The sequence below is a fragment of the Myotis brandtii genome, unplaced genomic scaffold (assembly GCF_000412655.1).
Source record: "Myotis brandtii unplaced genomic scaffold, ASM41265v1 scaffold311, whole genome shotgun sequence".
NCBI classification, from domain to species: domain Eukaryota; kingdom Metazoa; phylum Chordata; class Mammalia; order Chiroptera; family Vespertilionidae; genus Myotis; species Myotis brandtii.
Window position 1 is genome coordinate 176,666 of NW_005361913.1, and position 11,892 is coordinate 188,557.

General features: G+C 44.1%; 1 protein-coding gene across 2 annotated transcripts in view; it reads right to left on the reverse strand.

The window, feature by feature from the left end:
* ABCA4 (ATP-binding cassette, sub-family A (ABC1), member 4) overlaps positions 1–11,892 on the reverse strand; it is a 130,232-nt gene that overhangs the window by 89,890 nt on the left and 28,450 nt on the right. Inside the window, exons 7-11 of one of the 2 annotated variants that reach the window (XM_014542675.1) lie at positions 6,763–6,852; positions 4,264–4,504; positions 3,091–3,230; positions 2,020–2,136; positions 1,179–1,373 (exon numbers count right to left, since the gene is read on the reverse strand). In XM_014542675.1, coding sequence (XP_014398161.1) covers positions 1,179–1,373; positions 2,020–2,136; positions 3,091–3,230; positions 4,264–4,504; positions 6,763–6,852 — 783 coding nt within the window. The remainder of the gene's footprint in view (positions 1–1,178; positions 1,374–2,019; positions 2,137–3,090; positions 3,231–4,263; positions 4,505–6,762; positions 6,853–11,892) is intronic. The other variant, XM_014542676.1, reaches the window with a different exon arrangement.

Sequence of the window (11,892 nt, forward strand, 5' to 3'; positions counted from 1 at the left end):
TGGACAAAAATCGTGCACCTATGGATGAAGACACTGGGTGGAGAGGGAGGGCAGAGGGTGGGGTGGGAACTGGGTGGAGGTGAGTTATGGGGGGGAAAAAGAGGAACAACTGTAATAATCTGAACAATAAAGATTTAATTTAAAAACAAACAAACAAACAAACAAACAAACAAACAAAAAACCAATAGAGCCTGGCAGCGGCTTCTCACATACTCTATATACTGGGAAGAACATCAGACTGAATACTCAGCTTCCCATACTATGCCCTGCTCTTTAAGCTGGCTAAGTCAACTATTATAAGGAAGTTTCTGGTTTCATCTTCCTACCAATGGACTAAAACCTGCATTTGTCCAATCAGAACTGCTTCATAATGACCAATCAGGGCACATAATGCCCAACTGTGTGACTCAGGCCAATTTACATAAAAGGGACCTAACTGGGAACTTTTGCTGGAAAAGACAGCCTCCCCTCTGTCTCCACGGAACACAATTTAGATTGCTACCTGATCTGTGTTTCCTGGGTTGCAAGTCTTTTTGCCCAAATAAATGCTTTTAAAAAATTCTTTGTTATAATCTACAATTAATTTTGGTTTACATATGTAAAAGCAATGAGCCTAGGCCTTGGTACAAAGTAACACTCAGTAAGTCATAGCTGTTTTGGGGGATGGGAAGAAGAATGATAAGGAAGGATGACACTAAAATCTCCAGCTTGAGAATTTGGAAAAATGCTGAGGACAGTAATCAGCACAGGAGAACATAAATTTGTTTTTGGACATGTTGACCCTAATGTGCCTACAAAACCTAGGGTGAGAGTGTCCAGCAAGCAGTGGGACCTCAGACTTGAGGTTTGGTAGACACTGGCCAGTGACGGTCACTGAAGCAATGGCAGAGCGGAGAGGGTTGAGGACAGATATAGACACCTCATGGGCTGCAAGGAAGGAGGAGTCAGGGAGCTGTGTGGAGGCAGGAGATGTGAAGAGGGAACTGCTTTAAGTGTGGATAAGCTGTTAGAGAACAGGATTCATCTCTGTTTGGGGGCTCTGGGAATTCTTATTTCTCCTGGGGAAAATGAGAGCTGAAACCCAAGACCACTTGACTTGCTGAGATATCTCTGGGCTCATCCACAGGGCTGTCTTTAAGGGGCCCAGTGTGGCCCTTAGGTGGCTTGCTGCCCCTTACCTCCAGGTATTGATTAGCCAGGTGTAGGGCACGATCAGTGGTGTTAAATATGTCTCTCCAGTCGAAGTTGGCCATGTCATCAGCCCGATTCTCTCGAGGACCCTTGTAGAGGAAGTTCAGCACAGCTTCAGCAGTAATTTCTTCATCAAACTGCCTCTTCAAAAAGCCTTTCACTGTTGGGTTTGCCAGGGTGTCCTTGGGAAGAAGCAATATAGTCACAGCATTTAGAAAATTCCACAGGATCTTTTGGTCTTGTTATTGGGCCATTTCCATTTTTTAATGAGTAGGAATAGAGACTCTAAGGCTCCCTTAAACATTAGTGGGTTTTCTTCCATCATAAGGCATACCTATCTATATCCCATTTCCCCCAAATACACAAGTCTCTATACTATAAGGAGGGTATGTGTGTTGGGGTGGGGGTAGAGGGGCAAGGGAAATGTTATATAGGAAACTTTCTTTTTCTTATGAAACTTTTTATTCTTTTAATTATCTCCGCTGTATTGAACCTTTGTCTCCTTGCTTTGCAAAGCTGGATATCAGAACTATCTTTGCAGTTATAGAGCTGGCTTTTGAATCTGAGGCTCTCAAATGAATTTATAAAAATGAGAAACCTCAGAAAGCCACTGGTCTTGTGGCAATATTTACATTTGCCCAGAATTGAAGAAATATATTTCCACCCAAAGTCAGTGACTCCACTTGGTGACAGCTTCTAGGACTAGTGCCTTTGGGCCCTGCTTGTTATTTTTTGATCAAACTCCAATAGTGATTAACCCTTTACTGAGGAAAGGAAACAGGTGGAACTTTCTCGGCCCTTCTTCTCCCCTCCCCCTGCCATCCGTACTCTGATCATGGTCATCTGTGTGCTCTTGTCAAAGAAGTACCAGATCTGGGGCCCCACTTCTTCCCAGGCTTTGACCAACTTTCTAACGCGCTCCAGCTCTTCAAAAGTCGAGTTGGCCTAAAACCAGACAGAGATGGACAGAGACAAAAACGGAGAGAAAAAAAAGTGAGTGAGAACCTTTGGTTATATCTTTCCTGCTCATGTCACCAACCCCCAATGTTTGTGACATGAGCAGGAAAGACATAACCAAAGGCTTTTCAAGGACATGTCTTAATTTTCTCAGTCTACTGATATTTTCCAGAACAATCTGTTATTTCCCAGCTTCCCAGACTGACAGAATCTAATTTCTTGCTATCTCAGAGGTACATGTAATATTGATGATATTATTATGTCCAAACCTAACTAAAGCTAGATTTGGACTCCCTGTGAGCAATTGCTCTTCCTCCCTCTCTTTATTTCAGGTAGCCAGGATTCAGAAAACGTGAACTTTTCCATTAGGGATATAATTCAGGCACCGGGAAAGAAAAACTCATTGTAGTTTGGGCAAAGAGAGGAAGGCCCAGGCAGGGGGTGCTGGCACAAAGCATTTTGGTGATGGGAGGCGGGCGGGACTCAAGAGTCTACGTAGCAAAAAACAAACAGAAGGCTCACTGCCAGGAGAGCACAGTATATCTCTCTTCCTCTTCCTCTTCCTCTTCCTCTTCCTCTTCCTCTTCCTCTTCCTCTTCCTCTTCCTCTCCCTCTCCCTCTCCCTCTCTCCCTTTCTCTCCCCCTCTCATTCTTCTGGGTGGTCCTAGGTAGAAGGGACAAGACTAGCTGGGTCTGCCCTAGCTGGCTTGGCTCAGTGGATAGAGTGTCAGCCTGCGGACTGAAGGGTCCCAGGTTCGATTCCGGCCAAGGGCACATGCCTGGGTTGCGGGCTCAATCTCCAGTGGGGTGCGTGCAGGAGGCAGCCGATCAATGATTCTCTCTCGTCATTGATGTTTCTATCTCTCCTTCTCCCTTCCTCTCTGAAACCAATAAAGAAATATATTTAAAAAAAAAAAAAAAAAAGGCTAGCTGGGTCCTTACATTCTTCAGTATCCTGCGTGCTGCGGGGGAATCCGGAGTAAAGAGGATTTTTCCCATCAGCAGAGGCTTTGCTGCCCTCCAGGCTATTTTGGTTAGAGGGTTGGACTCCAGGCTCTGGATCAATGCATTACAAAAGGTCGCTGCCAGGAGAGAAGGGACAGATTTTATAGAAACTCCCGTTGCTCAGAGCTAAACACGGTCATTAGTGTGTGCAAATCACGTGTCTTATTCAACTCCATGCTGGAGGATTTGACAAATAACCTAAGTTAATAGGCTGTGCCCCACCAATAACAAGCTCATCATTAGTAAATAACAAAATGCCACAGTTCATCTCGAAAAGGGCCTCATCAGAGAAACAAAAGACGGGGCTTGCCCTGTGGTTTCTTCTTCTGCTTTAGAAGAAGGAGGCTGAGAAGGCTGCTTGTGATTAGTGCAAGGAACAGAGGCTGTTCTCAGATGAAAGGGACTGAGAGGCCACACAAGGCCTCGCTCTGGAATCTCAGCTTTAGTAGCAATGATTTTCCTTCAATTAGCTGCTCAACTTCTTGGTTTGTGTGGCTATTTCAGGTCCCAGTGACTTTTGGTGTGTGCCCCGCTGCCTCTTTAATGTTTAACTAGAGGGTTACCTAGTTGCATTTCTTACCTCCTCTCTCCCCCCCGCCCCCTCACTATCCTTTACCCCATATGAGCCAAAAATAATACTGAAAGGTGGGAAAGAGGGCTTGCCAGGGACTTGCCATTGGGAACATAATTCAGTACTAGACACACAGATTTTCAGTGCATTGTGTTTATAAAAACATCCCACAGCCGTGTTTACTTGCCAGGGCCCTTCTGACCTGAGCTTGGCTTGCAGCTCTGGCTGCCTCCTCATTTATCTTTCTTCTCTTCCTCTAGAACGTAACCCTAGTTCAATCAGATCAGTGGGGAATGTCCTCTCTGTTCCCTTTCCAAGTGGGTCTCAGTTTTTTCCATGGCTCACATCCAGAACTCCTTATGCACACCACCCCCTTCCTATAAGGGGAAATGTTTTTTCTGGGTGTGCAAGCTCTTTGCCTGAGGACCCTCCACAAGACCAAGGGAGGGTCAACCTGGGACTGGTTGCACCTGAAAGTGTCAAACCATCAGCTTAACTGACATCACAGCCTGATTACACACAGGACTCAGAAAACATACTTGTTCTTTTGTCGTAAGAGTAGATAGGATCTTTCCTCTTGGCGTCAATCCCCAGGAAGGCCTTATAGTTATTGTCTTCATACCAGTTGAAGGAGAACACCTGAGAGCCTCCTCCCTCTGGGTAGCCACACAACAGGTCAGACAGGACACCCGTCAGCTGTGTGAAGGTCTCTGGACCACCAGTCTGCATGAGGGGCCTGGTCACCCACAGCAAGTCTTGGACACTCGGCCGATGGATGAACTGGAGCAAGGCAAAGGCTTCAGGTTATTTTAAGGCAGCCAGAGTCACGACCTACTGTGCAATCAAGTTCCCCAAGTATTGGGGAGACCTTCACATTTAAAAGAAAGCATCTATATTCTCAGCAATCTTAAACACTACTGCCATCCACTCAGGGCCTAAGAAGAAACTAAGATAAGCCTTAAAGAACATCAAAGAGTGAATCTCAACACATAGTAATATCACTTCTCTCTTCTAGTCCCCTTTACTTGAATTCCTTGGGAATGTGTCTTTGAGGAAGTGTAGAGAATACTTCTCTGGAAGCCAGTTCTTGGAGTCTCTTATTCCACCAAGATGGGGTTACTGGGGAAAAACTGACGGAGGAATGGCTCTGTCTAGAAAGGCAAGGTCAGAGCAAATCTCTTTAGCCAAAAAGCTTATAATTTAGTTTCTTATAATTAGAAAACTGTGTTTTTATTAGCTTGATTTTATCAAATGTGAACTCTTTCATTTTCCTGAAATGTGTGGTTTGTGGTGTGTGTGTGTGTGTGTGTGTGTGTGTGTGTGTGTGTTAAGATTCAAGCAAATATAGAACAGGTAAAGTCTCCATGCTTGGAAAAACACTTTGTAAAAAGTAACACAACACTTTTTAATTCTGCACCCAACTAAGAAGAGACTGGTGGGTCTCTTCTCCATATGGGGACCTGTGATGCTCTCTGGCCTCATCTTTTGAAGGTAGGTCTGCAATGCTCAGAACTAAGTTGAGGGCTCCCAGAGTTGCCAGACTCTCAGCTCTCACAATGCCATCTGACTTTGCTTTAAGGGAAAATAAAAAATAAAAACAATGCTGCTTTTATTCCCCCATTATTACTCACTTTAAAAGGCACTTGGGAATTTAAAAAAACTATTAGGATTCAATCAGGTGAGACTGAAAACAGTTCCCCTACTGCAATAAGTGATGTTTACCTGCCGTCCCCTCTCTTTGTCCACATGCCAACACTTGCCCTCTGAAACTACTGAGTGCCATGTCGAATCCACACAGTGAGTCATGCCTATAATCACAGACTAGGCTTCAATAATAAAGTTGGAATCGCAAATTGCTTCAACAACAGTAAGCCTTATGACAGTCTTGTAAGAGGTTATTATTATGTTGCTCATTTAATCCAAGCACGCAAGAGATGAAGGGGCTGTCCCAGGGTCAAATGGTTTCATATCAGTTAATATACCGTAAATGGGGCCATCTGCTTCAACCCTGTTCATCAATGCTGAGACTTGTTATCCAGACAGGCCAGAAACCTTCTGGAACTCCCACAGAGAATTAAGAGTGTTGATATGCTTTGGGAATTTTTTTTACATTCTCAATCAACTTCAACCTTATTATACTGATAGGAATTTTTAAAATGCTTATAAATAAAAGAATGTTAAACAGAGACTCCCAGTGCAGCAGGTGGCCATCAGTACAACGGGCCCTTCTCTGACTTTCTCTGCTCATAAAGCTAATTCTGTTAGCTTTATGCAAACAGATTCCAACCATGCAGTTTTCCAGCTTGGCTACGCCCTAGTAGGCTGAGAATAGTGGAGGAGGGAAAAAGTTCCAAGAAAATTATATTTCATTTTTTGCCTTCCTCATGATACTCATCATGGTGAAAGTAATTGCTTATTTCACATTGCTCTTCCCCGTTGGGCTGTCTGTTTCACAAGGGCAGTGACCATATCTGTTCATCATTATGCCCCCAGCACTTCTCACCTATTAAGTGGAAGATCAATTTCTATACGGGGAAAGGCTTGTGCAACCAGATGTTAATCAAAATGTGCACCATCTTTCACAATAACACACACAAAGTCCATTATACTTTCACTGTGTTGAAATGAGTCAATATATGTAAGGCACTTAGCCCTGCTAAGACTGTAAATGTGTGCTACTACAATTGCGGCATAGATTTGTGTGTATTTCAAGAGCTTAATAGAATAGCGGACCACCTCAGTGCCAGAAACCCTTAGAGGCCACTGTGAGTCCACCGATACTCTGTGCCAAGCCAGACAAGGTCGCATGTCTTCCTAGGTGTGAAATCAGAAGGACGGCTCCCTTCTTTTTGCCTCCAGCTCAGGAGCACAGGTAATTTAGGATATAAACAGGTGCTTTAAAATTGCTAGAAGGAAAGATCAAATGTATTTCTCTGTGAACAGGTTTGAGGTACAATTAAATTGTCTGACATAATAAGTGTGGTAAATTGGTGGAAAGATAAAGTTAAATTATAATTAACTGTCATCGGGCCACTTACCTCTTGAATTCTTGGAGACATGTCAGATAATATTCTTCCCCAAGATCTCAGATTGATACCTTGAGAACTGCTGTCTAGGAGTGTAGGAAGCTGTAATTGATGGGAAAAGTATTTTTTAAAATATATATGTGGTTATACATTCACACATAGGCACTATCTGATCTCCTGTTTGCTTGAAAAACATTTCCTGCCTTCTTTCTGATCACAAGACCTCTTCTGCAAGATTGCTTTCAGAAACAAACTTCTTGCATCTAATTGAGAAAAGCAGAGGCTCTTATTCCAAGTCACCCTGCTGAGCTAGTCAATCACCAATACTTTCATGGTGACATGAAATACACCAAATGAGCCTGATTGCTGGTTTAGTGACACCAAACAAGACTCCTGAAGGAAGGAAAACAAAGTGTAAGGGAAGGCTGCCTGCGTGGCGCCCACCTGTCCCCCCTGGGCTTTGTATACAGTCCCAGGCTTCCTCCTCATTGTTCACGTCTTTGTTCCCTTTGTGTCCATTCAGGCAGGTTGTGTGGCTTCCTCTGTTCAACACCATTTTCTTATGTAAAAGATTCGGCCAGTTACATCACCTTTCTCTCAAGCTGCAGCTTGAAAGAGAAAGAAGTTCGCTTGCAGATTGTCCGGTGAGAGCGGAGTCCTGGTGACTCCCGGCCCTGCCACGACGCAGAGCTGCTCATGCATGTTCCACAGTGTGGGGAACGGGGACCTCCACTTGCTGGTTCTGAGTCCCAGAGCCTTTCGCAAACACCCTGTTTTCCGGAAACCCAGCTCAAGTCCTGAATGAATGACTTCATTCTTCAGAGTTTCAAACCTGCTTGAATCACTGATCTTCTGTTTTTCAGGAATGAATTCTAAGTTTTAAGACAGTGGTTTTCAAATGCAAGTGTGCATTTTGACTAGGCCTGGAGGGGATCTGCATTTTAACCAGCTCGACATGTCATTCTGATTCAAACCCTTGTGACCACAAGCCACAACCTCAGCTTCTTATTTGCCAGTGCGGTTCCCCAATGATGGGTGGATGGATCCAGCCTCGGAAAAGCAGAGAAGCAGGTGGAGCTGGGCTTTGACCAGCTTTGCCTCTTGTTTCTAGCGATACATCCTGTACCCCTTTCTCCCGCTACAGGTGCAAGGGTGCACGCTCTCACCCTGGAACTGAAGAACAGATGCAGGTCCACTCATGGGGCATTTGAGGTTTATTTTCTAACTCTCAAATGAAAGACTTTGTTATGCACGACAGCCACACAGCGGGCAGGAGAGGAATTTTCCAGACATAGGGAGGAGCAAAGCCATCACTGAAACATACCCCGGAAAGTATCTTTTCTCTTTAACCTGAACACTGGGCTGGGCATTGGTCTTGCCAGGACTTACTTGAAATTCCTTGCAAATAGCTTCAGTGCATGCTGGGAAGGCACTTTAATTACTGCTTTTCCCATAGGAGGATGGGGCTGAGAAGAATAGGTAGGAAGAGACGAAGCGAGCAGGTAAAAAATGTTTTCCATTGGCAAGTTATCACCAAGGCCTGTCTATTCTTCTCCTAACTTCCGAAATTAAAGTCTATTTGTGTAAAAGCCAGCTGTCCCCGTGTGGGCTCAGATGACAGTCTTCTCTCTATGCTCCTTTGCTCACCTTGCCCAGTCCCGCTCTTCCAGGGCACCTTGCTTCTTTCCTTCCTTGCACTATTCACCGCTGATAATTATTCTGCCATTTATTTGTCATCTGTCTCTCTTATTAGATGCTAAGCTCCACGTAGAAAAGAACCATGTCCTATATACAAGTAATTTGATAAATAAATGCTCTTATTATAGCAACAAGCAAACCAACTATAATTGTGTATATACCTGATACTCCATAAAATGCTATGCTTGCTCATTTAGGGCAGTGCATTAGTCAGGGTTCTCCTGAGAAACAGATAAAATGCCCACTCACCCCATTCCACCCATCCTCACGCTGCCCCCAGGAGCCAGCCCCCTCACTTCCCAGAAGGCCTTCTTTCTCTTACTACCATGCTCTCCTGCCTGCCTTCCCCATGGGTTAGGTGATCCTCCTAGCTGCTCCTAGAATTCTCAGTGCATTCATATCACTTTTATATTGGTTTGCAATTATTTTTAATATATCTGTCCACTACACTGTAAACTCCTTAAGCACGGAATAGGCTTTATTTTGTTTTTATACCCTCAAAAGATGCTATGTAGCAGGTGCTCAATAAATATGTATTAATGAGTAAGTTAACTATAATCAAATAGAAAAGGGAGAGTCTAGTGAAGTTTTAGGCTGCATGTCTCTGCAGGTATGATGGTGACTTACAGGAAGGGAGTGAGGTCAGTTCCACTTGGGGACAGGGAAGGTGACACTTGAGTTGATGTTTGGAAGATCAGTTGACAATAGTGACAAGGGGGGCAGTGTTTGTACATGGAAGGGGAGGGCCAGGAATTCTTGCTGGAGGGAGGAACGTGAGGAGAGTCAGCTAGAGAGAGTGACTGGAGAGATGGTCAGATAAGAAAGAACAGGACCAGGAATGTGTGGAGAGGGAACCCGAGGAACAACAGCTCGAGATGCATTTTTATGTCCTATTAACACTCTTTTTCAATCTCGTTAATAATTTAATAATATTTATTAATCAAATATTTACTGAGCTGAGTGCCTGGTACTATATCTGCAATTTCTTTCCTACCTCTTTCCAGTGGGTCCGATAAAAAATGGGAGTCTTGTACTCATACCTTTGTTTTAGACACCACTTACATCTCAGACCAGTGCCTATGCTCCCCCTGCCCCTCCCCGGCAGCTCTCCATCTAAACCTGGTCACCAATTGTCTGAATGATGTTGCCATAAATTATAAAATGACTTTCCCAGGACTCTCCTTTTCTTTTGGTTCCCCCATTATCTATTAAAATTCTCATGGATTGTTTCTGCCAGAAGAACCGGAAGAGAATGTAAGTTTGTTTGAATGGAAATGTGAAAACATCTCTAGAAAAAGGTCATATACTGAATGATAAGTATCACATACACACACACCACTGCTTCCTATGCCAAATAAGTTCTCTTAATTTCCAAAATAACAAGTAACACTTCCATGTCACCATGGGGCTCAGCACTGCCAACCCAAGTTCACGGTCTGGTTAGACCTCCTAAGGAGACTGGAGATATAAATAGGTTTGGAAAGGTTATGTCTCTATCATCTCCCATCAGCTTTGGTTGGTCTGAGGGGATCTTGGGTCTTGATCATCATATACCTAAGAAATGGATACAAGGCCCTAGCCAGAAGCCAAGAAGATTTCTGGTTATTTGAGATTCTGGTTTGGGATCACAAGGGACAAGAAATGTGCCTGTCCTTTGGGACTGTGTAATATTTTTTTCTGAAGGCAGAATAAAGCATATTAGCTACTAAAAATAATCTTGTTGGAGCAGTATTTGCTGATGCTTTGGACCCAGTGAGTTAATTAAACAGATGCCATGTTGCCAGTACACAGAAGGAACATTTTATGAGTTGAAATTTTTGTTTTACTCTCTCTGATTCAAAGAAGACCACCTGGAAAACAGTATTGATTTCTAAGTTGAGGATCTGCTTAACACAAGGGTAAATAGGTAGCCATAGGTTAAAAGTGTCTTTACTGGTACAGGGATGACATGGCCTGTGGGAGCTGGTGGAAGGCTCTGAAGTGAAGGAGGAGCTGGCTTAAAAGCACCCAGGCAGAGGTGAAAGGCAGATGAGGCAGTGGACAGACAGTGTGGCCCCCTGGGCTGCTGCTACAGGAAATCCAGATTTATCCGGGAGGGAAGTTGTTGCTAGGCAACTAGGAGAATGTGGATTTAAAGCATGTTTGTTGCAACCTGTCAGTTGTTAAGCATCAGATGAAAAGAGAGGAAGCTGGCTTCAGTGGTGAGGGGGCAACCAGAGGGGACACCCTGAGTACCAGGAAATGCGTCATGAGTGGAGAATTCAGACTAAATCACTCAGAGATGGGGGCGGGGGGAATGCCAAACTGTCTGTAAAGGGAGAGGTCACAGAGACATGCTGTCTCCCAGGACAGGAGAGGACAACGTGTCTGAAGAGAGGGTGGGCTCTGGGGTATGTGAACAGACAAGTTATGGGACTCTCTGGCTCAACAGAAACTCAGCCTTTTTCTCTCCATTGTGACTCCAGTCCCGGTATTTGTGGTTGATGAAAGCAAAACTGAGTTTGGAATCTCAGGGCAGTCAAAAGGTCACTCCGTGAGAGAGATTTCTTGCCACTCGGAGGGGTCTGAGGAAGGAGAATGTTGCATCTAAATGTTTGAGGAGGACATTTCTGGGAGTGGGACAATGATGGGGGTGAGGGCAGTGGGGCCTTGCAAAGTGGCTGTATCTTGCTTTGGTAAGAGCAAAATGCTTTTTGTTTCAAATCTCTTGTCCATTTCTTCTCTAATGTGAATGTCACTACCATTCCATGAAATATGTAACATAGGCCTTGTTACCTCGGTCTTACAAATGGGGAGGCTGAGATCCATTTAAGTGACAGCAAATTAGGGGCCAACCCAGAGCCAGAACCCAGTCTCCTGGCCACCAGGAGCTCTGTGTGCTCCAGTGGGCTGCCCACTTTCTGGTCCTCTCATCACTGTGCCCCATGCTCAGGGGAGAAGCTGATCACTCATAAATTACAGAAGAATCTGTGGTTATATTGAAACCCTTTAGAAAAGGATGTCTATTAATGGTAGGCAGGAAAGAAATTTTAATACCAAAACTCTTAAGCTGGTGTCTGGCTTCAGAGGTTCCATGAGCCCCCAACCCCTGTATCTGTTCTGTATTTCTCTAGGGAAAAGGTTTAGAGCTATTGTCAGATTTTCAAAGATAGTCCTAATCTATCAAGAAGGTTAGGAACTGCTGTTCTGTAGAGATAAGGAATATGAGGCCAAAATCCTTCTTCAAACCAGTTTACCCTGGAGAGAACCTGATGCCTAATACATCCATGCTCAATCTATGTCTACTGAATAAAGGCTGGGACCCAGGACCCATTATCCTAAAGGCATAGGGCCTGCTTGTGTCCTGAATGACTTCAGTTTTGACCTCTTAGTATTTTTTCCTTTTTAAATTCATAAAAACAACATCTGATCAGTCATGACAATAAGCCCTGACCTACTGTATGC